Source organism: Diospyros lotus, chromosome 2 (assembly GCF_014633365.1).
Source record: "Diospyros lotus cultivar Yz01 chromosome 2, ASM1463336v1, whole genome shotgun sequence".
Classification (NCBI taxonomy): Eukaryota; Viridiplantae; Streptophyta; class Magnoliopsida; order Ericales; family Ebenaceae; genus Diospyros; species Diospyros lotus.
The window spans coordinates 14,235,731-14,263,351 of NC_068339.1; the positions used below are offsets into that span (position 1 = coordinate 14,235,731).

Consider the following 27,621-nt stretch of genomic DNA (forward strand, 5'->3'; position numbering starts at 1 on the left):
AAGAAAACAGAATATATGGAATGCAAATTTAGTAAAAATGCAAGAGTGAATGATGTTATAATAAAATTAGAAGACCAAATCTTACAAAGAAAATACCATTTTCGATATTTGGGATCAGTGATTCAAAAAGATGGAGAAATCCACGAGGATGTCCACGAGGATGTCGCACATAGAATTAAGGCAGGTTAGCTAAAATGGAGAAATACATCGGGGGTGTTATGTGATGGTAAAATCCCATTAAAATTGAAAGAAAAATTTTATAGGACAGCTATAAGACCAGTCTTGTTGTATGGCTCAGAATATTGGACAGTCAAATACCAGCATGAGCAAAAGACGAGTGTGGCGGAGATGAGGATGTTAAGATGGATGTGCGGACATACAAGAAAGGATAAAATTAGAAATGAAGTTATTCGTAATAAGGTAGGAGTAGTGTCAATCGAGGAGAAGATGAGAGAGACTAGACTAAGATGGTTTGGTCATGTGAGAAGGAGACTAAGAGACGCTCTTGTGATGAGAGTTGATGAAATGGAACAATTAGTCACAAAAAGAGGTAGAGGTAGACCCAAGAAGACTTTGGGAGAGACATTAAAATTTGATATGAAATATATGGATCTAAATGAGAATATGACAAAAGACAGAAATACATGGAAGTCTAGAATTCATGTAGCCGACCCCACATAATGGGATAAAGGCTGGATATGTTGTTGTTTTGCAAGAGTGGAGGATGCTATAATAAAATTGGAAGACCAAATCTTACAAAGAAAAGATCATTTTCGATATTTGGGATCAGTGATTCAAAAAGATGGAGAAATTCACGAGGATGTCACACATAGAATTAAGGCAGGTTGGCTAAAATGGAGAAATGCATCAGAGGTATTATGTGATGGTAAAATCCTATTAAAATTGAAAGGAAAATTCTATAGGACAGCTATAAGACCAGATTTGTTGTACGGTTCAGAATGTTGAGCAGTCAAATACCAGCATGAGCAAAAGACGAGCGTAGCGGAAATAAGAATGTTAAGATGGATGTGCGGCCATACAAGAAAAGATAAAATTAGAAATGAAGTTATTCGTAATAAGGTAAGAGTAGTGCCAATAGAGGAGAAGATGAGAGAGACTAGACTAAGATGGTTTGGTCATGTGAATAGGAGACCAAGAGATGCTCCTGTGAGGAGAGTTGATGAAATGGAACAATTAGTCAAAAAAAGAGGTAGAGGCAGAGCTAAGAAGACTTTGGGAGAGACATTAAAGTTTGATATGAAGTGTATGGACCTCAATGAAGATATAACAAAAGACAGAAATACATAGAAGTCTAGAAGTCTAGAATTCATGTAGCCGACCCCACATAGTGGGATAAAGGCTGGATATGTTGTTGTTGTTGTATTATTTTTAATAATGTTGGGGTAGCATCTACTAAAAATGAAATGTACCAAAAATGTAAAGATAGAATGGTGGGTAAAATCGTTTTATAGAAGATACGGTCATGGATATTGATGATTGCTAAGCTAAAATCTATGTAACCGATCCTACTTAATGGCGTGGCATTGATGCTGCTGTTAGCAGTATGTTAGGATCCTAGGGTTCGCCTAGGGTTTAAGCAAAGAATTAGGGCATATTTGAGGAAGAAATAGGGTAGAAACTAGGGAAAGAGAGGGAAAAAAACAGGAGGGCGACGGAAGAAACAAGGAGATCGAGAGGGAGAATAACGGGAGAATCAGAGAGAATCGGGAGGGAGAAAGAGACAAATACGAGTGGGAGAGAGAGTTTGGAGAGAGAAAATCAATAGATTCAATTGTTATATTCTAGTAATGAATCTACCACAGCCCTAGCTCTATATAGCTACTTCAACAGCTTAACAAAAAATACAAAAAGCAAAATAACTATTGCTAACAACTTAACAGAATTAACTACTCTTGAGGGATAATATTCTACACTCAACCCTATTATAAACTACTATACATTTCCCCTAGCCTTGAAATATTTCTTGTCCTCAAGAAATGCAAGACCTCACAAGACAACTCTCAGGAAGATGAAGTAGCAATGCTATAAATAGCTTAAGAACACTACAGCTTCCCAATCTTAGCTTTTTTTTTCCTTCTCTTCCACAACTTTGATGGACACATTTTGAAAAACCTCTGTAAGCATAACAAATTGTCAATACCTCTCATATACTCATCGACTAGAGAAAAACCAGAATCAATCACTCTCTATTTGTCAGAGGTAGCAACTAAAAACTGCAAACCGCTGTTCACACAAATTTTTCCCATCACAACTCCTTCAATGTTGGTTGTTTTAAGTCCAAAGGATTGACTAACTGTGACAATGACCTCCTTGAATATTTCATCACCATCTAGTGAAATTGAGGATGTCAAACATGTATCCTTAGCTGCAGTTAATGGATTTCGGACAGGCCAACTACCATTCTCTAGTGCAAAAATATCTGCAATAACCTTTAGATGCGCTAATTGAATAATGTAGACTCGCTTCAAATACCCAAACAAAAATTGTCTAAGAGCAGCAGAACTAGGAGTTGCTGCAACACCAATTCCAATCATCACCCCACCCTTCAATATAGGTGACAGTGACAGAAATCCTAACTGGCCAACTGGAGGAAGAACAAACCAAGCAGCAAGAGCTTTATTCTCCACAACAAAACTTTTGACTTATTCAGCTATCTTCCTTAGCTTTCCTCCAGCTACAAATTGTCTCCAAAATTCCTTACAACTTTGAATCTGCTCTTTAATGAGAGAATTCTTGTTAGGATCATAACTCTCAGGAGACTTCCCAAGGCTACTACTAGGACATGCCTTGATTAATTGTAATTCTGGAGCTTGAGCAATCAAAGTTCTTATATTCCAAATCATATCATGCGAAACAAGCATGATGTCCAACTCTCTTCTTGTCTCCATCGTATGATTGAAAGAGAAATCAGCATCTCTCTTTTCAGCGAGTATGTTCTGCTCTCTTGAAACACCTGCTATATTTACCTCTATTACAACCAGCATAAAAAATTGGTTTGAACCTTCTGCAATCTAGCTTGCATCTTCTGAAATGACAGCAATACTGTCATACTATTCAAAGTCAAAATCTTTCATAACAGCAGTAAAATATTTTCCTGCTAGTGTTATCTTCACTTTCACGTTGCCTGTTTTGACCAAAGTTAATGAATCCTCAGCCTTCTCCAAAATCAAAGGTAATGGAACAGTATTCTTAAGAACTCTAATATCAATTCCATTCCTCACAAGATTCCAATCCTGGACACTAGCCCATCCTTCAATCCGTGGACTAGTCACTAGGGTTAACGTGTTAGCCTTGGCTTCCTCTGTCACTTCATCAAATACTCTCATTTTACTCCTACAACCTTTCAGTAGGCGATGTGAGGTATTATTTCTTCTTCTAATTTCTCAATCACTACAGCAAAATTCATCTCAACACTGCTAGTTTTTGAAATTGATTGGGCCAGTATCTCATATATTTTACCCGAGGAACCTTTAGAGACTTGGCGAAAACATTTGCAAGTTGATCATTGAAGTTAATGAACTCTGTAACCATAACATCTCCAACCAACTTTTCTCTAATAAAGTGACAATCGATTTCAATATGCTTGATCTGTTCATGGAACATTGGATTGGAAGCAATGTACAAGGCAGCCTGATTATCACAAACAAACTTCATAGGGGACACTTCACAAAACTTAAGTTTCTGCAAGAGTTGTTTAAGCCAGACGAGCTCACAAGTTGCATTAGCCATAACCCGATACTCTGCCTCTACACTTGATCTAGCTACTACATTTTGTTTTTTACTTTTCCAAGAAACTAGATTTCCTCCCATAAGAACACAATACCGAGAGGTTGACCTACAATCAAAATGAGATTTTGCCCAATCTGGGCCTACATAACAACAAATATTTGTGTGTCCCTTATCCTCATAGAGTAGCCTTTTACCTGGTGCTCTTTTGATATATCCAAAATCCGGATAACAACATCCCAATGAGAATCACATGGAGAACTGAGGAACTAACTAACTACACTCACAACAAAAACAATGTCAAGACGAGTGAAGTGAGATAGTTCAACTTGCCTACCAGTCTTCGATACCTTTCAGGATCTGAAAAGGGCTCCACCTTGTCCCGACAAGAGTTTGATATTCAAGTCCATTAAAGTGTCAGCCAGTTTGCGCATTTCACCATACCAGTTTCTTCTAAGATGTCAATGGTATACTTACCAATCTTCAATACCTTTCAGGATCTAAAAAGGGTTCCCCCTTGTCCCGGCAAGAGTTTGATATTCGGGTCCATTGGAGTGTCATCCAATTTGCAATTCACTATGTCAGTTTCTTCTAAGATGTCAAGGGCATACTTCCTCTAAAAAATTGAGATATCATCTCTTGATTGTGCAACCTCAATACCCAAGAAATACTAGAGTCCGCTTAGGTCTTTGGTCTAAAAGTGTTGATGTAGATGTTCCTTTAGCTTTTGTATGCCAACTTGATCACTCCCTGTGATAACAATGTCATCCACATAAAGAAGGTAGATGCATAAAAAAGAGAAGTGTCGATAGAAAACCGAACGATCAACTTCACTCCGGGTGAGACCAAAGGCTTCAACCACAGTGTTGAACTTTCCAAACCACGCTCGTGGAGATTGTTTTAGACCATGAAGAGACTTCTTGAGTTTGCAGACTACATTGAACTCCCCCTAAGCAACAAAACCAAGCGATTGCTCCATATAAACCTCCTCCTCTAAATGACCATGTAGGAAGGCGTTTTCAATATCCAATTGATAGAGCGGCCAATGAAGTATAGCAATCACAAAGAGAAATAGGCGAATAGAAGCCATTTTAGCAATAGGAGAGAATGTATCACTATAACCCAGCCAATAAATCTGTGTAAAGTATTTGCCAACCAAGCGAGCCTTAAAACGATCCGCCTGTCCATCGGGGCCCACTTTTTGGGCGAACACCCACCGACAACCAATGAGAGTCTTTCCTAGTGGTAAAGGCACCAAATTCCAAGTATCATTTGAGTATAAGGCTTCAATCTCATTGAACATAGCCTAGCGCCAACCTGGATGCGATAGGGCTTCACCTGTGGTTTTAGAAACAGAAACAGATGAAAGACTCAAAACAAAGGCACTAAAAGCAGGTGACAAACGCTCATAGCACAAAAAATTATAAAAAATGAGTCGATTATGAGTGGACGGTGTACCTTTGCGGAGAGCAACGGGAAGGCTAGCTAGCGCAAGATCTGTGGCAAGAGAAACCATTGACGGAGAGAGTGAGTTAAGAGAGTCATGTTCTGGAGGAATGCTAGCGCCAGCAATAGGCTGAGGACGACGATTATATGTAAGAAATGGAGGATCCGTAGAGTGTGGACCTAAAGATAGCAGTGAGGGGTCTACAAAGGAGGAGACAAACGGACCCGAAGACGGCAACGAAAGAGAAGAAAAAGGAATAGGCAACACTTGGTCAAGACTCTGTAAATCGAGCTGAGCAACCGAAAAGGGCTGTTGTTCAAAGAAGGTGACATCAGCAGATATAAGATAGTTGTTAGAAGAGTAACATTTATAGCCTTTTGCAATCGAGAATAGCCTAGAAAGATACACTTGAGAGATTTGGTAGCAAGTTTATCTTGTCCAAGTGAAAAAGAATGCACAAAACAAATACATCCAAATACACTAAGGTGAACATAATAAAGTGGTTGTGTAAGGAACAAAACAGAACAAGGAATTTGGTCGTGTAGCACGGAAGATGGCATGCAATTGATCAGATAACAAGTAGTAAGAACAGCATGACCCCAAAATTTGGTAGGAAGATTGACATGTAAAAGTAGTGTTCATGTAGTTTTAATGAGATGGCGATTTTTACGCTCAGCTACACTATTTTCTTGAGGTGTGCAAGGACAGGAAATTTGATGTAAGATGCCATTAGTAGTCATGAAGGTAGTAAACTAAGAGGAAAAGTACTCAGGAGCACTACCACTACGGAAAGCATGTATAGAAACTCCAAACTATGTTTTTATTTCAGTAGTAAATGTTTGAAAGACAGAAAACAATTCGAACCGACTTTTCATGAGAAACAACCAAGTGCAACGAGAAAAGTCATCAATAAAAGTAACGAAATATGAAAAACCTATAGTAGAGTTGACTCGACTAGGCCCCCATACATCAGAGTGCACAAGGGAAAAGGAAGCCTCAGCCTTATTATGGACACGACTAGGAAAATAACTACAAGCGTGTTTACCACACTGAAATGACTCACAATTAAAAGTGGATAATGTGTGTACTCAGGGATATAGATCAGGGTTAGAAGCTGTTGTACTGATCTTATTTCATCTGAATAAAGACTGCTCTGTGTGAGTGTTGGACTATTGGATGTAGGTTTGCCTAAGGGCATTCCGAACCATGATAAATCTCGTCTCTTGCTGATTTGATTTATCTTTTTGTCATTTCATTTTTCATTGTCTTTTATCTGATTACCTAATTGGTTTCTAATTCTGTGAGTGTGTAAGGATTCAAGTGGAAGTTCTCTTCGGTTTGGTCCTGGTTTGAAAGTCCTAATATCAACAACCTAGTATCAGAGCCTTCCTTTCAAACCAAGATAAGCTTTCTTGCTATTTTTTCTTCATAATTTCTTGTTGATTTTGTTAGTCATTAGTTCTAATTATGGCTGCAACAAGATACGATATAGAAAAATTCACTGGCCAAAATGATTTTGGCCTTTGGAGGATTAAAATGAAAGCGCTTGTAGGGAACCTAGGACTGAAAGGGGCTCTAGAAGAAGAAAAGAAATTACCCGAATCTAGCACTGCTGAACAGAAACAAGAATATAGTAAACAGAGGGAAGAAATAGATGAAAAAGCCTATAACACTTTGATTCTTAGTCTTGGTGATAAGGTCCTACGGGAGGTCTCCAAGATGACCACCGCTCTTTCACTATGGAATAGGTTAGAGACCCTATACTTGACCAAAACCCTTTCCACCCGATTGTTCTTGAAAATCAGATTTTTCTCATTTAGAATGGGAGAAGGCCAGAAGCTGCAAGACCATATAGATGACTTTATGAAGCTATGTTTAGATCTTGAAAACATTGATATAAAGTATGATGATGAGGATAAAGCTCTTGTCCTTTTACATTCTTTACCAAGATCTTATGAAACTTTTGTTGACATATTAAAACATGGAAGAGAAAACATGTCTCTAGATGATGTTATTGGAGCTTTAAACTCCAAAGAACTTCAACAAAAGGTAAAAGTCAGGAAATCTATAGGAGATGCTCTTACAACTAGGTCAAGGTCAGAAAAGAAGGATCAAAGAACTAAGGGAAGGTTTAGATCAAAGTCTAAAAAAGGTAGGAAAACTGTAAGATGTTTCTTATGTCACGAAGAAGGTCACATTAAAAGGAATTCCCCTAAGAAAAAGAGGGAATTTCATAATAAAGGGAATGTTGAGATTTCATCCTCAATCTGTAAATTTGATTATGACAATGCAGATGCACTTATTGTGTCAAATACCGAGGATAAGCAGGCCTGGGTATTAGATTCTGGTTGTTCATTCCACATGACACCTCGTAGGGATTGGTTCCTAAGTTTTAGGGACATAGATGGGGGTAAAGTAAGATATGGGGATTGGTTCCTAAGTTGTTCTAGGAAACAACCAGGAATGTAAAATCAAGGGGATTGGGGATGTTAAAATCAAAATGCATAATGGAATAATTAGGATATTGTATACTATAAGATATGTACCAGGTTTGAAGAGAAATCTGATATCCCTTGGAGAACTAGACAAAAACAAGTACTTCTATAGAGGAGTTGGTGGAGTCCTTACGATAGCAAAGGGGTCCCTCATATGCATGAAGACTATCCTTCAAAATGGCATATATATGCTGCAAGCATCCACAATGTGTGGTGAGTCGGCATTAGGAGAGGGAAAATCCAATGAGCAGTCCAGGTTATGGTACTATAGGATGGCTCACATTAGTGAGCAAGGACTAAAGGAATTGGCTAAGCAAGGGATTTTAAGTGCTGGAAAGGTTACAGCTATAGACAAATGTGAAACATGCATATTTGGAAAATCTGTAAAAGTTAAATTCCCTAAAAGGGCTATTCACTCCACTAAGGCCCCTCTAGAATATATTCATTCTGATCTTCGAGACCTTTCCCAAACCTTATCTCATGGTGGAGCTAGGTATTTCTTATCCATAATTGATGGTTATTCTAGAATGCTTTGGGTTTATATATTAAAATCAAAAGATAAAACTTTTGATACTTTCAAACCTTGGAAAACTATGATAGAAAATCATAAAGGAAGCAAAATTAAGATCATTAGGACTAATAATAGATTGGAATTTTGCAATAAGGAATTTGCCCACCTATGTAAACAAGATGGTATCCTAAGACACCTATCAGTTCTAGGAAATCCCAAGCAGAACATTTTGGCCGAGAGAATGAACAGAACTCTCTTAGAGAGAGTTAGGTGCATGATTATTCATGCTAGACTTTCCAAATCTTTTTGGGGAGAAGCCTTATCTACGATAACCTATGTTATTAACAGGTCACCATCCGCAGCCATAGGGTTTAAGAACCCCCAATGAAATGTGGACCGGTCACAAGCCTAATATAGATCATATTAGGGTGTTTGGGTGTATAGACTATGCTCACTCTAAGCAAGGCAAGCTGGACCCTAGAGCAATTAGGTGCTTGTTTATAGGATACCCAGAAGAAGTTGAAGGTTATAAATTGTGGAGTTTAGATCCAAATATGCCTAAGACCTTTATGAGTAGAGATGTCACCTTTGATGGGGGATCTAACATAAATGACTTTGATGGAAAGGAAGAATCAAAGGATGTCGAGAAAGGAAAAACAATAAATGTAGATCTACCTGAAAAACCATTAGATAGAGGCCAAGATAATCCTCAAGATCAGGACTTAAACCTTCAAGAAGAAAATGAAGGGTATGGAGAATCTTCTCCAAGTCAGCAGGATGACTATGAAGCATCCTCTTCTGGGCAGCAAAAGGATTATGAAGAATCCTCCTGCTCAGAAAATCCTCCTGATCCAGAGAGGTACAATGTTGCTAGGGATGGGCAAATGAGGGTTTCCAAACCTCTAGTAAGATATGGCTATTCTGATTTAGTTTCCTATGCCCTGTCAAGTGCAGCAACAGAAATGGGGGAGGAACCCCTTTCATATGAAGCAGCTATCAGGTCCAGAGATTCTCAGAAATGGCAGGAAACCATGCAATCTGAAATGGACTCTCTTAAACGAAATAATACTTGGGTCCTTGTAGAAAAACCCTTTAGGAAAGAGGGTTGTTAGTTGTAAGTGGATATATAAAATTAAGGAAGGTGATGGGAAGGAAGATAAGCCTAAGTATAAAGCTAGGCTAGTGGCTAGAGGTTTACTCAAGTGGCCAATGTAGATTTCAATGAGGCATTCTCACCCGTAGTGAGGCACACCTCAATAAGGATTCTACTTGCAATCAAAGCCCATCAAGACTTAATTTTAGAACAAATGGATGTCACCACAGCTTTTCTACATGGAGATTTAGAGGAAAATATTCTTATGGAACAGCCAAAGGGATTTGAGGTGAGAGGAAAAAAAGAATTAGTGTGCCTTCTTAAGAAATCTCTCTATGGTTTAAAGTAATCCCCTAGGCAATGGTATAAGAAATTTGACTCATTTATGTTGTCTCAAGGGTTTAAGAGGAGTTCATATGATAGTTGTGTCTACTTTAAGCATATGCCAAATGATGTATCTATATATCTTCTCCTATATGTAGACAATATGTTGATTGCAAGCCAATCAGCTAGAGAAATCAGGAATTTAAAACTGAGTTTGAAATCAGTTTTTGAGATGAAAGAATTAGGAGAAGCTAGGAAGATATTGGGCATAGAGATTAAAAGGAACAGGCAACATAGATAGTTAATTTTGTCTCAAAAATCCTATCTTAGCAAGTTGATCAAGAGATTCAATATGAGTGATGCAAAGGATGTATCTGTTCCCTTTGCCCAACACTTTAAATTATCACATGAGCAGTCTCCTAAGAATGAAGAAGGCATTAAGGACATGAGTAAGATTCCTTACTCTAATGTGGTTGGGAGCCTAATGTACAGCATGGTCTATACAAGACCGGATTTGGCCCATTCTATGAGTGTATCTAGTAGGTTTATGGTCAATCTGAGTAAGGCCCATTGGGATGCTGTAAAATGGACCTTCAAGTATGTTAAAGGGACTTTAGGTATGGCTTTGGTTTATGGTGGAGGCAAGCTAGAAGGAAAACCTTACATCTTAGGGTTCACAAATGCAGATTTTGCTGCAGACATTGACAAGTGAAGGTCTTCAACAGGTTATGTATTCTAGCTATGGGGATCTTCCATTAGCTGGAAAATAAACCTGCAATCGGTAGTGACATTATCCACAACCGAGGCAAAATATATTGATGTAACTGAAGCAATAAAAGAAGGCCTTTGGCTTAAGGGAATCATTAGTGAACTACTGGGAATAGATGTTAAGGTTAGGCTAATGTGTGATAGTATCAGTGCTATTCACTTGGCTAAAAATCCTTCACACCATGAAAGAACCAAACACATAGATATTAGGTGTCATTTCATTAGGAAAATTCTTGAGAAGAAGGAGATAACCCTAATAAAAGTTGCAAGAGAAGAAAATACAGCTAACATGTTTACCAAAGCTATCCCTATGTCTAAATTACAGCACTATTTATCCATTCTTAATGAGCTTTGTATATGATCAGTTTTCTTTTATGTCTTACATTCCAGATAAGAACAGGTTCAGGCTATCGAGTGAAGAACTCAAGGCAAATGGTGGAAAATTGTTGGGTTTGCCTCGAGTTTGCGCAATAGAAGATCGATAAAATATTGGAGATGCATTAGCTGGAAGATTAGATCGATTAGCTTTAAAATATCAAGGGTAATATACTTAGTATTTCAGGGGTCTAATTGTAATATTCCAATGATAGTTAGTTATATTAGGGTGTCCGCCCTTTCTATAAATAAGAGGGCATGGGAGGCAGTCAAGAGGCAATTCAAGAGAGTGAGTTTCTATACATCTATGATCGGGTATTGTTTTCATTCTTGAGAAAGAAAGGCTGAGTGATTAATATTTACTCTTGTGTATTCTTGAGAGAATGAGTTGTGTGTACTCAGGGATATAGATGAGGGTTAAAAGCTGTTGTACTGATCTTATTTCATCTAAATAAAGACTACTCTGTATGGGTGTTGGACTGTTGGATGTAGGTTTGCCTAAGGGCATTCCAAATCAGGATAAATCTCGTCTCTTGCTGATTTGATTTATCTTTTTGTCATTTCATTTTTCATTTTGTTTTATCTGATTACTTAATTGGTTTCTAATTTCATGAGTGTGTAAAGATTCGAGTGGAAATTCTCTTTAGTTTGGTCCTGGTTTAAAAGTCCTAATATTAATATCAACAAGAGGGATTATTGTTGAATTTAATATCAGAAACTTCTTCTTCCTTCTCTTACCTTTCTCACTCACTTTCTTCCTTCTCACTCTCTTTCTCCCTTGCTTTGTTCTATTCTATTCCTACCAAAATCATCTCCTAATCCATTCTGGACTAAGAATGTACCAAATTCACAGAAGAACCGTGACAATGGGCTACCAATTCGAAATCCAATATCCGTCGAGGTTGGAAAACAAGGCAGTGGATGCCCTTTCTAGGGTCAACCACTCAGCTGCCCTCTTAGCTATGACTATCCCTAGAGTGATTCAGCTAAAGCAGCTAGCTAAAGAAGTTGAGGCTGACTTGGAATTGCAAAAAATAATCCAAGAAATCCGACGGATCTGCCAAACCCGACTATCAATGGGTCAACAATCAATTCCCGTTCAAGGGCAAACTATATTTATCTCAAGGATCCACTTTGATCCCTTTATTACTCCAAGAGGAACACGACGAGAGCTTCGGTGGTCATTAGGGGTTCCTAAAAACATACAAGTGAATAGCAGCAAATGTGTATTGGGTCGGAAGGAAGAAGGATATTCATTGCTATGTTAGTCCATGTGCCATTTGCCAACAGCATAAATATCAAGCCTTGTCGTTGGGGGGCCTTTTGCAGCCACTTTCAATCCTAGATCAAGTGTGGAAAGATGTAGCCATGGATTTTATTGAAGGTTTTCCCAAATCCATAAATATGGACACTATATTGGTCATGGTTGACAGATTGAGCAAGTATGGCCATTTCGTAGGGCTCAAGCATCCTTTTTAATGCCAGAAGTGTAGTCGCACTTTTTTGTGAAGGAAGTGATACACCTTCATGGGGTGCCCCAGTCCATTGTGTCAAACAGAGACAAGATCTTCCTAAGTCACTTTTGGGAAGAACTATTCCGCCTCCAAGGCCCGAAGCTTTACCGAAGTACGGCCTACCACCTCCAATCAGACGGGCAGTCTGATGTACTTAATCGAACATTGGAAACGTATCAACGTTGTTTTGTGTCTACAAAACTGAAAGCCTGGTTCAACTAGTTGTCGTGGGCTAAGCTGTGGTATAATACGTCTTACCATACGGCATCCAAGATCACTCCATTCCAAGTGGTTTATGGGCACAAACCCCCGGTGTTATTGAGATTTGAAAAGGGTTCTACCCTAGTATCAGTGGTTAAACAGCAGCTAGTGGAAAGGGACCAGGTACTGGAAGAACTAAAGGCCCAATTGTTGCGGGCACATGCTTAGATGAAGGAGAGGGTTGATTTAAAATAGAGGGATGTTCAATTTGAAATTGGTGACATAGTTTACTTGAAAATCAGGCCTTATCGCTGCAAGACATTAGCTTCACGTCCTAATGAAAAGTTGGCAACGCAATTTTACAGACCGTTTGCTATTGAGAAGTGTCGATAAATTAGGAAAGCTAAGATTTGGGTGTTAGAATTCTAAATAATTTAGGAAGTCAAATTTCCTAAGATTAAGGGTAGAATAAATCAATCCCTGATTTTATGTGATTCTAGGATTTGACTTTTTGTTCTTCTCTTCCTATTTATGTGGGCTCTATAAAATTGTTTAAGTAAGAATGAATAAAGAAGAATGAATGGGTTTCTTCTCCTCTTCTTGTTCCTCTATATATCTCTACATGGTATCAGAGCTCTACGGTTCTGATCATGAATTTTAAGGCCGCCATGGTTGGCTCCGGTTCGATCTCTTCGGATGCTAGCAGAGGCGCGACGACTTCGGAGGGAGGAAATCAATCGGCGGCATTTTCTATGTCTAAGAACTCTCTGCAGATTACCGTTCATAAATTGAATGGAAAGAATTACCTTGAGTGGTCTAAGTCTGTGCGTTTGGTGATCGACGGCAAGGAGAAACTCGGCTATTTGAATGGCGAAGTGAAACCACCAGCCACCACAAATCCGAAATATAGGCAGTGGCGTTCCGAAAACTCAATGGTTACTGCTTGGTTGATCAACTCTATGGACCCAGTGGTCGGAAAACCTTTCATGTTCCTGCCGACGGCTCGCGACTTGTGGGAAGCAGTAAGGGAAACCTATTTTGATCTAGACAATCACTCGCAATTGTTTGAACTGAACACTCGAATGTGGAAGATGCAGCAAGGAGAACGTGAAGGAACAGCATATTATAATGAGATGATGGTTGTTTGGTAGGAGTTGGATTTATTTGAAGACGAAGCATGGGAAAGTTCAAACGACAGTGCTCGGTACAAAAAGAAGATAGAGAGAAGCCGGGTATTTGTCTTCTTGACAGGATTGAAAAAAGATCTCGATGAGGTTAGAGGTCGCATCTTAGGGCGAAAACCTTTGCCGACTATCAGAGAAGTCTTCTCGGAGGTGCGTAGAGAAGAAGCACGGAGGCAAGTGAAGCTGAAGAATACAAATGAAACAAAAATAGATAATGAAGGATCAACTCTTGTGGTCCAAGATGCAGACTCAGAAGGAGAAAGGCGAGGAGGAAAGCAAAGGCCTTGGTGTGATCATTGTAGAAGGCTGCGGCATACCCGGGAAACCTATTGGAAGCTACATGGGAAACCAACAAATCTTAAGAAAAAACTGAGTGGTGATAACAAGTCAGGGGGAGATGTCCGCGCATTTCAAGTGAGCAATTCAGAACCAGGGCTAAAATCATCCTCAAAATCTCTTCCTTTCATGAAGGAACAAATAGAGCATTTATATAAAATGTTTCAATCTCAATCTTTAGAAAACTCTAATCCATCTTGTTCTCTAGCCCAGTCAGGTAATTTTTTCACTGCAGCCATTGCTTGTACAAAGTCTTATGGCTCTTGGATATTAGATTCAGGTGCCACTCATATGACTGGCACTTCGCAAATTTTTTCTTCATATACACCTTGCGCAGGGAATCAAAAGGTCAAAATTGCATATGGTTCCTTTGCTATTGTTGCTGGAAAAGGAACTGTGTCTATTTCTCCTTCTCTAATCCTTAATGATGTTCTGCATGTTCCTAATCTATCATACAATCTATTGTCTGTCAGTAAATTAACCTTTGATCATAATTGTCGACTTAAATTTTAGTCCTCCCATTGTGAATTTCAGGATTTAACCTCGGGGAAGATGATTGGGGGTGCTAAACAAGATGGTGGCCTCTACTTCCTCAATCAAGGATCAACCTTTGAAAGGCAAGACGAGCAGACTTGTTTCAATTCTATTTATGTGCCTAGTGACAGTAAAATTATGTTATAGCATGATCGATTAGAACATCCCAACTTTCTATATTTAACGCATTTGTTTCCAAAGTTATTCATGAATAAAAATCATCTATTTTTTCGGTGTGAATCTTGTGAATTAGCAAAACACCATCGTGCTGTTTTTCCATCTCAACCATATAAAAAATCAAACCATTTACCATGATTCACAGTGATGTTTGGGGTCCCTCTAGAGTGGCAACCTTTTCTGGAAAACGTTAGTTCATTACTTTTATTGATGATCATACTAGGGTCACTTGGATTTTTCTTTTGAAAGATAAATCTGATGCTGAGAATGTGTTCCAAAATTTTTATCATATGGTTCAAACACAATTTCAGACTCGGATTAAAATTTTTCGAAGTGATAATGGAAAAGAATTTTTTAACAGTGTGTTAGAGAATTTTTTTGCTGAGAAAGGAATTGTTCACCAAAGTTCGTGTAATAATACACCTCAACAAAACAGGGTGGCTGAAAGAAAAAACAAACATCTCTTAGAAGTCACGAGAGCTCTATGTTTTAAAACTAAGGTTCCGAAGTATCTATGGGGAGAAGCTGTTTTAACAACCACTTACTTGATTAATAGACTTCCTACATGAATTTTGGACTTTAAAACCCCTTTACAGATCTTCATTAATTGTTTTCAAAACACTCAGCTAACAACATACATTCCCTTAAAAGTTTTTGGCAGTGTGTCCTTTGTTCATAATCATGACCCAAAACGCTCAAAACTTGATCCAAAGGCACATAAATGTATTTTTGTAGGTTATCCTACTAATCAGAGAGGTTACAAATGCTTTGATCCAGTTTTGAAAAAGATGTTTGTCTCTATGGATGTCACTTTCTTTGAAGGAACCTCATACTACAGCAACTCCCATCTTCAGGGGGAGAGCAACACTAGTGAAGATGGTTTTCTAGATGGTTTTGATTTAACTTTCGAGTTTTATAATGATGTTCCTCACAAAGGGTCACCGGAATTAATGGAAACAAATGAATTAAATGTTGGAAATGATGAATCTTCTAATAAACAAATGCCATCTCAAAATGGAAATGCTGAAACTACAGAGATGTGTGCGAAACAGTATAAAGGTCTTGTTTATTCAAAGGAGTATCAAGCACAGAAAAGGAGAGGAACCATTCCGCAGCATCACCAAGAATCTAATCAGAGGTTGGATTATGAAATTCATGATAATTCTTCAAAGACTCCTCCTGAAAATAATGCTCCAGGTATTTCTGAGTTAGGTTCTTCAAGTCGAATTGATCTTCCCATCACTCTTAGGAAAGGTGTTAGGTATTGTACAAAACATCCTTTGTCAAATTTTATATCTTACAATAATCTTTCATCTTCATATTGTGCCTTTATCTCTCAAGTGTCTAGTGTAGCTATTCCTAACAGTATCCAGGAGGCTCTAAATGTTTTTGAGTGGAGAGAAGTTGTTTTTGAGGAGATGAGAGCCCTAGAGAAGAATGCTACTTGGGAGAAAGTGGATCTACCGATTGGGAAAACAATTGTTGGTTGTAAATGGGTATTCACTGTAAAGTACAACTCAAATGGATCCTTGGAAAGATACAAAGCTCGCCTAGTAGCTAAAGGCTTTACTCAGACATATGGAGTAAACTACTCTGAGACATTTTCCCCAGTGGCAAAGCTAAATACAATTCGGGTGCTCTTATCAGTTGCAGCTAATCTTGATTGGCCTCTGAATCAGTTAGATGTGAAGAATGTTTTTTTTAATGGAGACTTGGAGGAAGAAGTATATATGGAGCCTCCACCCGGTTTCTCTGAGAAGTTTGCTAAAAAGATCTCTATACGGTCTCAAACAGTCTCCTAAAACATGGTTTGAAAGATTCACAAGATTTGTTAAAGGCCAAGGATACAGTCAAGGACAATCCGATCATACTCTTTTCACAAAGAGATCCACCGAGGGAGAAGTTTCGATTTTGATTGTCTATGTGGATGACATAATCTTAACTGGGGATGATATAGAAGAGATGAGCAGACTGAACCAGAGCCTAGCCAAGGAATTCGACATTAAAGACTTAGGCCAACTAAGGTACTTCCTCGGAATGGAAGTGGCAAGATCAAAAAAGGGCATCGTGGTGTACATTCTGGATCTTTTGAAAGAAACTGGGATGAGTGGTTGCAAACCTTCAGACACTCCAATATAAGTCAATACTAAGCTCAGAGAAGTCAAAGATGGTGTGCCAGTTGACACGGGTAGATACCAAAGGCTAATTGGGAGATTGATTTACTTATCACACACTCGTTCTGACATTGCTTTCGCTGTGAGCATGGTGAGTCAATTTATGCATTCCCCGTATGAAGTACATCTGGAAGCTGTGCATCAAATTCTTCGGTATCTAAAAGGCACACCAAGAAAGGGACTCTTCTTCAAGAAAAACGAGAAGAGAGGGGTTGAGGTGTATACCAATGTTGATTGGGCAGGATCAGTTACTGACAGAAGGTTAACTTCTGGGTACTGCACATTTCTATGGGGTAATTTGGTCACTTGGAGGAGTAAGAAGCAAAGTGTCGTTGCTAGAAGTAGTGTTGAGGCTGAATTCAGATCAATGGCTCGAGGAGTTTGCGAAGTTCTTTGGCTAAAAAGAGTTCTAGAAGAACTTAAGAGGCTAGTGAGTTTTCCTATGAAGTTGTACTGCGATAACAAGGCAACTATCAGCATTGCTCATAACCTGGTTCTTCATGACAAGATAAAACATGTTGAGATTGACAGACATTTCATAAAGGAAAAACTTGAAGAGGGAATAATTTGCACTCCGTTTATTCCAACTACACAGCAAGTGGCAGATGTTTTAACTAAGGGACTATTGAAACAGCCATTTGAACTTCAAGTTAGCAAGTTGGGCATGAAAGATATCTTTGCACCAGCTTGAGGGGGAGTGTCGATAAATTAGGAAAGCTAAGATTTGGGTGTTAGAATTCTAAATAATTTAGGAAGTCAGATTTCCTAGGATTAAGGGGAGAATAAATCAATCCCTAATTTTATGTGATTCTAGGATTTGACTTTTTGTTCTTCTCTTCCTATTTATGGGGGGGATTGTCACGGGATCAGTATGTAAATAAGGGAAGATTATAGGATATTAGTGTAATAAGGAGTAAGCTGGCCGTTACAGCACATGGGCCGATTTTCAAATGTAATCAAATAGTGGCGCCAATGTATGGGTATTATATAACCAGCCTTCGCGTCCAGAGAAAGTAACTTGGAGAATATAATCGATTCAATATTTCCCTCTCAATTCTCTCTCGCGCTCTCTTTCACTCTCTTCTCTCAAATTCTCTCCCTTACTATTCTCTCTCTCCCTCATACACGGGTTTCCCACGCAAGCCTTGCTGAATTGCGAGGAAACGACCCTTGTCAGATTCATAATCTGACAGCTTTGTAACATTGTTTAAGTAAGAATGAAAAAAGAAGAATGAGTGGGTTTCTTCTCCTCTTCTTGTTCCTCCATATATCTCTACAAGAAGAAGATTGGACAAGTCGCTTACAAGCTTGCCCTCCCCGTGACTTGCAACATCCATCCAATCTTCCATGTGTCCCAATTACACAAGGCCAACACGGCGCTGCAAGCACTCACTGATATACCTAGCCAACTCAATGTGGAAGTGGAGATGTTAGTGGAGCCAAAGGCAGTTCTTGGAGTAAGATCGGGAACTAGTAATAACCTTCGTGGCATGGATGTACTCATATAGTGGAAAGGGATGCCATCTTTGGAAGCCACCTGGGAACCCTACAACAAGCTACAACAACAGTTCCCTGCTTTTCACCTTGAGGACAAGGTGAGTTTCATGGGGGGAAGTATTGATACGCATCCAATACATTTCACATACCAAAGACACAAGGAGCAACAAGGGAAAAATAGGGAAATTGAATTTAGAGGAGGTCAATTGGTGCATGAGCAAGCAACAAATTCTGTTAAGGAGCAAAATGAGAAGAGCTAACAACCTATAAATGGAGGAAACAAGTTTTGTTGAAGGCATGAGAATTATGGAAACGTTTTAAAGGAGTGTGGACCTCTCGAATGTCCATTTTATCTTCATTCATCTCGTTATTTTCAGCATTGTAATTCCCTAGACAAATTAGTTACGAACTCATTTCAATTTCATTCTGTTTCTAAGCATATTAATTAGAGAAATTCATTCCCAAAGTATATTCTTAATTGTCTTCTTCACATGTTCTACAGTAATCCCTTTCAATATCTGCAATTCAAATTAGAAATATTGTTCAATAGCCTATCAGAAGTCTAACCTGTAACCGTTTGGAGATTAATATCAAAAATTCATCCAGTGGTTGCAACTAGACATAGTTTGATCGAATCTAGCTGCACTTTCGTTGGAACTAGAGAATTCTTCCTGATACATGATCTAGATAGCTTTAGAATTTTGCCTCTTAAAATGATCAGCCTTAGAAAATCAATCTTCTAGAAGTTGTTGTTCTGTACAATTTTAATTTGTGCTTTGGAAACCTGTTGTGCAATTAGTTCCACTATGCAACTTTGAAACCAGCCTTCAAAAATCACTAGCCTGTTAAACTTCCAAAAATCACTTATCTGAACAGCTTCGATCAGCTTCCAAGGGTCTCCTCAGAAACCTGAATTTGGTCCGATAAACCTAATCCGCCTCCTTAGTGACTTGAAGTTCAGCGAACCTAATTATGCCTCAATTGCTTTAAAGAAATCGATCTAATCTAGTAATGCGATCAGAGAGGCTTGAGTTTATCCCCGCTTCCAGATTGCAGCTAGGATCAAGATTGATTGCACTAGATTCCTTGCTGAGGAACATTGCCTTCCTTCACATTTGAACCTACTAATTGAATTCGCCAAGAAATAGCAATCGTTGATGATCTATTTTGACCCATCGTCGATGATCTCAATCACTATCTGCTTCCTAACTCAAATGATCTATCTTGCTAAAACTGCCAAAATTTATAGAAAAAATCTCTTGAAATAGGCTTGACTCTGATAGGACCTCCTACAATTGATCACCTCTATTGTAGGTTCTTGAAAATCGCCTTCAATCAGCTTCCAAGGATAGCCTTGCTTTGATACCAAATGTCACAACCTAGGGTTTGGATGGGAAATTGGAAGAATCTAAGGGAGAATTAGATAGAAATGGAGGAAGACCAACAAGAGTAGAGGCAGAACATAGGAGATCAAGAGGGAGACCAGAGAATTGAGAGGGAAATTAGAGAGACAATTTGAGAGATAAATTCAGTTTATCATTCCACAATATGTAATTCTCTAGGTTACAACCTATTTATAGGCTTTCTAGGTTAAGATACAAAACAGCAAGTACACAGAGGAAAAAATACTTGTAATCTATTATTACTAATATGCCCTTGGGGTCGTGACAGAACATAGATCATAGTATGCCATACATTTCAAGGGTCAATTTCCCTTCAACAATTAGATGGCTGATGAAATAGTACAATTAAGAATATCATTTCTTCAAATTAGTTACCTAAAAAAGCAATTTCTTGAATAACGATTGCTTTTTGTCCTCCTAAAACTTTACAATCAATATATTGTCATATTTGATTTTTTCCCCTCACAAGAAAATATTTAAGAAAAATATTAAATTCATTGTTTTACAACAAAAGTGTGACACATTAAAGAATGTATAGAACGATTTTTGCAATTCCATATGGTATTACTTTTTTTTTTCTAATAACACATGGTAAAACTAGGAGAGGTTATAAAAAAAATAATCCACGAGATGATAGAAATAAAATATGGCAGATACTAAAATGCGAGAAAATCAATTGAGATCGTTCAAGCATGCTCAAAGGGGAAAAAAAAAAGATAATACGCTTACAACTAGCAAAACTCATAATATTTGCATTGGGGTAGTGTTAGGAGAAGAGGAATGCCAAAAATTAACTTAAATGTTGAGATAATATAACAAAAATAAATTATATATTATGGCTTCAATGAAATTATGACCCTTGATGGAGCACAATGAAAAAGGACGATCCGCCTAGTTGACCCCAAGCTACTAAGAAAAGGCCAGTTGATTATTTTGACATTGATTAGTACAAATCATTTTTTTCCACTTCCATAATGCATTTAATACACTATTTTGTGCTATACAGGGGTGCACCAACCAAGAGCCAAGAGAGAACTATATAGGGGTGCACCAACCAAGAGACAGGAGAGGGCAATCACCCCACTGAAAAATAAAAATTAATTAATTTAATGACAATGTTAACTTACAAATTATTAATGTTTTCTATTAAATATATTATATGGTTGTTGGTAAACAATGGTCATTTGGCCAGGTGGTCTAAAGGTATAAGATTCAGGTTTTGCTTTAATATGGCCTGGGTTCAAATCCTACTTGCTGTTTGCTAGATTTGGTCTTTCAACTCATATGCCATGGTTTGAATCCCACGCAATATTATTTTGAAAAATAGGAAGTTATATTGGAAAATTAGAAATTAGTATTATACTTTTGTTTCTTAATTTACTTTGTTAATCCTTTAGTTATCAGGTTCGAATTCTAATTAGATAGAGATTATGTCTATCATAATTAAAGTAAGATTACATCTATTAGTTGTCTATATATAGTTGTTAAGATGTGATTTAAGGAAGATTCTAATTATTGATGTTGATTTTATTTTATTTTGATTGAGTTTTCACTTTGTTCTTGCATTCTTATTTGGGGTTCTGCATAAAAAATATTTGATCTATCAAGAGATGGCTTTCTGGGGTTAGTGTTTTGCATTGTCATACAGTACCATCTCAGTTGATACTTACTGTTTTAGACAAAATCCAGTATTTTAGGAGCTCATTACCATCTCAGCCAAGTTACCAACCAATACTGGAGGTACAGGCCGAAATCAAGAAATATCAGGGTACTGCTAGTACCATACCAATAGCAAATCTGGTACCTTGTCCAGTACCCTATTAACAACTATGGTTGTTTTGTCACAATTTTTTATTTTTCACTGTTCGTCCCCTTATTTTCTTCATCTCTTTCAAGCTTCAATCTTGAATATTTACCCTTTACAAAGTGAAATTTTATCCTGTAGTGCTAAGACAAATTTTAGATATTTTTGCCTTTAGTTTTATATATTGCCTAGTCACACGTATAGAAAGAGATACATTTGATAGCACTGAAAATGAAGTTATATCTAGCAAGAAAAAAAATTAATTAAGTTATTATACAATGCTTCCAAAACATGAGATCTTGTAGAAGAATATTATAGATATATACTAATTTCTGTTCTTTTCCTATTCGTTTTTGTAAAAAATATATATATATATATCAGTATATTTTTGCCCCCATTGAACTAATTTCCTGGGTCCACCACTGGAACTAGAAACATGCAAAAAAGTTTTATCCCAGTTTCCAACCCTCCTAATCACTCTATGATGGATAAGTTTCCAAATCTCCTTACCTGTGCTATTATAGCTTAAATTAGGGGCCTCATAATAAGTATTCAATCCATCTAGAGTACAGAATTTGTATGCACTTGACTTCCTTGAAGTCAGAGTTCTTTCCCACACAAAAATCGTTATAGCTACCGACCAATATAGGTTGCACAAATCATCAACACAAAAAGGCAGAAAATTTATATCAGAAAGTTTATTGTAGGGTACCTTGCGTCGACCAAAGTAGCACCCACTGGGCTCAATTGACCCAAAAAAATCCAACTTCAAGAGACATCCTTTTAGCTTGTCATAGTACAAACCTCTAATGGGAAAGGTGTGGTCATATTTGAATTCCAAGCAACTGTCTGGATATCTAAACTGCAAGTACCATGGCACAAAAAAATACAAAATGAGTCCAAGTACACACGTGCCCCATAAAGCAACATTAAGTAAAAAGCATATGTCAATACTCTAAAGCCAGACCTCATTAACCAAATGTTCCTTTGCAAGATCATATATCAAACTCTGTAAGTTGGCAGAATAATGGGCCAATGTGTAGTCGTAGTCAAAGCCATAAACTTCTATGTTCTCCAATTTCAGATTTTTATTCACATATATACCTAATTGCAAAACAAATGAGAAAATAAATCCAGAAATCAGGAATACAATAGAAATGCACTAACAGAAAAAACAAATAAGTGTATATAGACAAACAAACATTAATACCTTTGGGATTCATTTTACGCATTCCCTTCAGAGCATCTGGAATGTGGAGAAAACTCTGCTTGGCAGCATCAAATTCGCTTCGAATCTTAACTATCTGGTCTTCAGCCAGCCGGTCATCTTCTTCCAACTTCAATATCCGTTCATCAGGCGAAAAGCTCCCTTTGTAGCCTCGAAAGCCTACTCTAAACCCTAAATCCAAAACAGGCATCTGAATGTTAATCAATGCTCTCTCATCTCCGATAACATAACGAGAACGACCAAGAAAAACAAAGAATAGAGAGAGAGAGAGAGAGAGTGCGTGACCTTGGCCAACAGCGGAGGTAGGGAAATTCGTGCCCTGTGACAAAACTCATGATTGTAACCAATGCCATTAAACCATATCACATTGAACTGTATCCATATAACTATATATGCACATATATTCAGGAGCGTATCCATAAGGAGGGACTCATATCGACAATGTGTAAATATGCATATGTACATGTGTATGTGTGTGTTTAGAGAGGGAGGGAGAGAGGCGGAGAGACGTACGAGGAGAAAGGAAGAGCATAGAGGAAGAAGCCTGCGACGGAGGGCCATGGAAGAGAGCGAAGAGGTTTCAGCTGCTCGGCATTGGATCGATCATCGGTGAAAGTTTTCAGAGCGTTGGGTTAGGGTTTTGCTGCTGGGGGAAGCCGCGATATCGGCAACAAAAATTGAAGCGCTGAAAATGAAGGGACCCGCCATTTTGAGCAGACGAATATATATACACACATAATAACTAGTATGTGTACGGACGTATGAACGGCTAGATGGCGGTTGGTTGCTGCTCGCTGGCTCAGAATTCCCCTTTTTTTTACGGCCTTTTTTTTATTTGATAGTCTCTTTTTTACTGATTTATAACTTTTTTTTATTTTTAAGATTTATTAAAGGGCTATTTAGACTTGTAAAATATTGTTTTGTTTTCTATTTTTAATTTAACTTTTCTTAAAAAAATTCAAAACATTTTCAAATGTTAAAAGTATAAAAGTTAATGGATTACCGACCAATCTCGACCCTCGCCCCGACTCTAACCCGATCTTGATTCTGTGTCAGTTTGTAGCAACATCATTACCGCCACATAATGGGTACCCTGTGTCCGCTCTAGATTCCATCATTATTAATGAGGATCTCATTCTCAGGATCCTCATTAATGGCAGATTTCATTCGCATTTAATAAAAGTCCCGTCAGCGCTAAATATCTAATCTCATCACCCTGCAATACCCAATGCAAACATGCATACAGGAGAATCTCTCCTCATTCTATATAGACCAACTCTATTAAGAGCCAATGTACGTTCTTTTCTAGTATCAATACTCTTATAGTTTACTCTCTTACTTACTTGAGCATCGGAATGCTTGTAGATACCAACCACCCCATGATGGACCGATTGCCAGAGCCCATTCCTTGCTGCTGCAAACCCACGTCTAACCACTCTTTTCGGGCCGAAATGAACATTTGGGCGCCCATCATGAGACCCGATAAAACTTACATACCCCATAAGTCTTGCCAAAACATTCCATATATATCTTAATTGTTTTCCCATGACCAGAACCAGAAGTGTCCTTAACCTAGAAAACCCAAACACTAATTGCCTTCCAAAAAGCCCAACAACCATGGAGGTTCTCCTCCAAACCATCCAATAGCTTCAAAACCAAATTGCTAAGTTAACCCAAAATCAACAGTGTGACCAGCGCAACGAATGAGTTGACAATGACACAGAGGGTAGCCGCCACCAACACCACCAAGCTGCCCTTACCCCTGTTCATCCACCTTCTACATCCTTGTACTATTCGAGCCATCCTTTTCAATAGTTCATTATGGTTGTCCCTTTGCCGAATGGTTTCCACCTTCCCAACACCTTGGATCCATATGATGGCACCACTAACCCTTATGAGCATCTCATCTCACTATGTTCAATGTTACGATGTTATTGAGCGGAGGTATAGGCTCGATCATGTGTTGATCATTTCCTAACACGTTAAAAAAGTAGACCATGTTGTGGTTCTCCTCCCTGGAGCCAAACTCCATCCATGACTTATCTAAGATGGCCCCCCACTTCCTCACTCATTTTTCTACAAGCTAAGCTCACTGCAAGACATTGATCAGCCTCATCAACTTGAAACGAAGAGACCACGAGCCACTCCGGGCATTCCTAAACAAATTCAATCAAAAGGCCACTCAAATTAGAGATATTAACCCGGCGATTCCCTTACATGCAATTATGGTCGAGCTAAAACCAAACTCCTATGTCGACTCGCTAATCCGGAAACCCCCCACCAGTCTGGATAATCTTAGGATACGGGCTGCAAGTTACATAAACACGAATGAGGATTCAGCTACCTAACATAATGACTCCCAGCCATAAGCTCGCCCACAACCAGTCCACTAGTCAAGATCTCCTACTGGACACCAGTGCAATCTCAAAAAAGACTCTGACTGAAGACAGGAAAACAGAGACTGCAACAGAGAATGAAAGGAACTGGTCTGGATCCTTAAGCCACATTGGTTATGCTACGATACTTACACTCATCTCACAACTAATATAGATCAGATTCTCTAGGAGGTTTACAACTCAAGGGTTATTCCACTCTCGGACACCAGTGAGCAACGACCTCCCAATGGCAACACCGATACCAACAAGTGACGTGACTATCACCACATGTTCAGGCACACAACCAAAGAATGTGTCGCCTTAAAAGACCAGATTGAGCACTTGGTCAGGGAAGGTCATATTTGCCAGTACACTTACAGGACAGATCAAAGGCGATCCCTACTAGGTAATTCGAACACGCAAAGGAGTCGCAACCCCCAGAAACGACCACGAGTGGATGAAAGGCAGGATGCTAGAACGCCCCCAAAACCATCAGACAGTCGGGGTCATCAACACTATCTCTAGAGGATTCGCAAGCAAGAGAAACTCGAGCTCAGCAAGAAAAAGAGACTTCTTGACGGTAATGTCGATAAGTAATGATAAGAGGAAGCAAAAAATAATGGTCCGACACTCAGTGATCTCCTTTACCAACAAGGACTTTGAGAGGATTGATCAAAACCTTGACGATCCCATAGTAGTCTCAATCGTCACTATCAATTTCTTGGTAAAGAAGGTACTTCTTGACCAAGGAAGCTTGGCTGACTTACTATATATGTCAACTTTGAAAATGATGGGAATCCCAGAAGAGGGGTTGAAGCCGTTCCACGGAAACTTGGTCAGCTTTTCAAGAGAACATGTATGCATCAGGGGGCACCTTGATCTACTGACCACGTTTGGGATAACCCCACTTGTCAAAACTATCAGCATCTGGTACATGGTTGTCAATTGTCAAACGCCATATAATGGACTCCTTGGCAACCCATATCTCAACACTTTGGGTGTAGTTATGTCAACCCCCCACTTGGCTATAAAGTTCCTATATCAGCCACTGAGGTCGAAGTCGTTCACGCTGACAAAAAATAAGCTCAGTAGTGTTACCACGACAACCTCAGGCTTACAGCCCCGAACCTAGCAAAGATAATGAGGGAAACTAGGTTACTAGAAGTAGTAGTCAAGCTGCGGGCACCAACAATCAGGCTCCACACCACAATGTGCACATAACCTAGCTAGACCCATGAAGTTGCTCTTTAACAATCGCCCCCAGCTCACAGAGGAAGTTCATCATGTAAGTATAGGTCCTATCTCAGAGCAGGTTACCCACATTGGCTTCAACTTGCCAGACAAGCTGAGAGAAAGACTAGTCAGTTTGCTCTAACAAAATGCCGACCTCTTTGCCTTGACACTTGTTGATATGCCCAAAATTGATCAATCCTTCATCTGCCACAGATTGGCATTAGATCCAAGTGCTAGACCAGTTACCCAGAAGAAGAGGAAGCTAGGAAAAGAAATGCAGCACGCGATGACCGAAGAGACAGCGAAACACCTCAAGGCCAAATTCATCAGAGATGTGTCATATACCACATGGCTGGCCAACGTGGTCATAGTAAAAAAATCTTTGGGCAAGTGGAGAATGTGCACCGACTTCACCGATCTAAACAAAATATGCCCAAATGATTCATATCCGCTAACCAACATCGACCGACTCATAGATGCGACCTTCAGCTACAGATATTTGAGCTTCATGGATGCCTATTCCAGTTATAACTAGATCCGAATCCACCCCGACAATGAAGAGAAGACGACGTTGATCATAGAGAATGCTAACTTCTGTTATCAGGTTATGCCATTTGGACTGAAGAACACGAACACACCACATTAGCGATTAATGAACAAGGTGTTAGCAAAACAAAATTGGTTGAAACATCGAAATCTACATAGACAACATGGTGGCTAAGACGCCAAAAAACTAGCACCATAGCTCAGACCTATCTAAGATTTTCAGCTAACTCCAATGGCATAACATGAGACTCAATCCAAAGAAATACGCGTTTGGCGTGCAAGCTAACAAATTCCTCGATTTCATGTTGACTAGTTGGGGAATTAAAGCCAACCCCGATAAATGAAGAGACATCCTCGAGATGCATAGCCCTATCAATGTGAAGGAAGTCTGGCGACTAACCGGCAGGATAATAGCTCTAACCCATTTCCTCTCAAGGTTGGCAGATCGAGGTCTGCCATTCTTCTAATTTCTGAAGAAGTTGGCGAAATTCCAATGGACGGAGCAATGCGAAACTGCCTTTCAGGAGCTCAAGGGCTTCTTAACAGCTCATCCCATTATCTCAAGACCAAAGCCCAGGGAAGAACTCTTGCTCTACCTTTCTGTCACTGAAAATGCCCTTAGTGTGATACTGGTTAGAGAGGAAAGCAACTCATA

The 27,621-nt window shown here is 38.8% G+C and overlaps 1 protein-coding gene across 1 annotated transcript in view; it reads right to left on the minus strand.

The window, feature by feature from the left end:
* Positions 1-23,503, minus strand: part of LOC127793992 (uncharacterized) — a 57,962-nt gene extending 34,459 nt beyond the window's left edge. Inside the window, exons 1-5 of the mRNA XM_052324843.1 lie at positions 23,326-23,503; positions 23,098-23,131; positions 22,795-22,983; positions 22,552-22,688; positions 22,297-22,446 (exon numbers count right to left, since the gene is read on the minus strand). Coding sequence (XP_052180803.1) covers positions 22,297-22,446; positions 22,552-22,688; positions 22,795-22,983; positions 23,098-23,131; positions 23,326-23,373 — 558 coding nt within the window. The 5' untranslated portion in view covers positions 23,374-23,503. The remainder of the gene's footprint in view (positions 1-22,296; positions 22,447-22,551; positions 22,689-22,794; positions 22,984-23,097; positions 23,132-23,325) is intronic.
* Between the last annotated feature and the right edge of the window lie 4,118 nt (positions 23,504-27,621).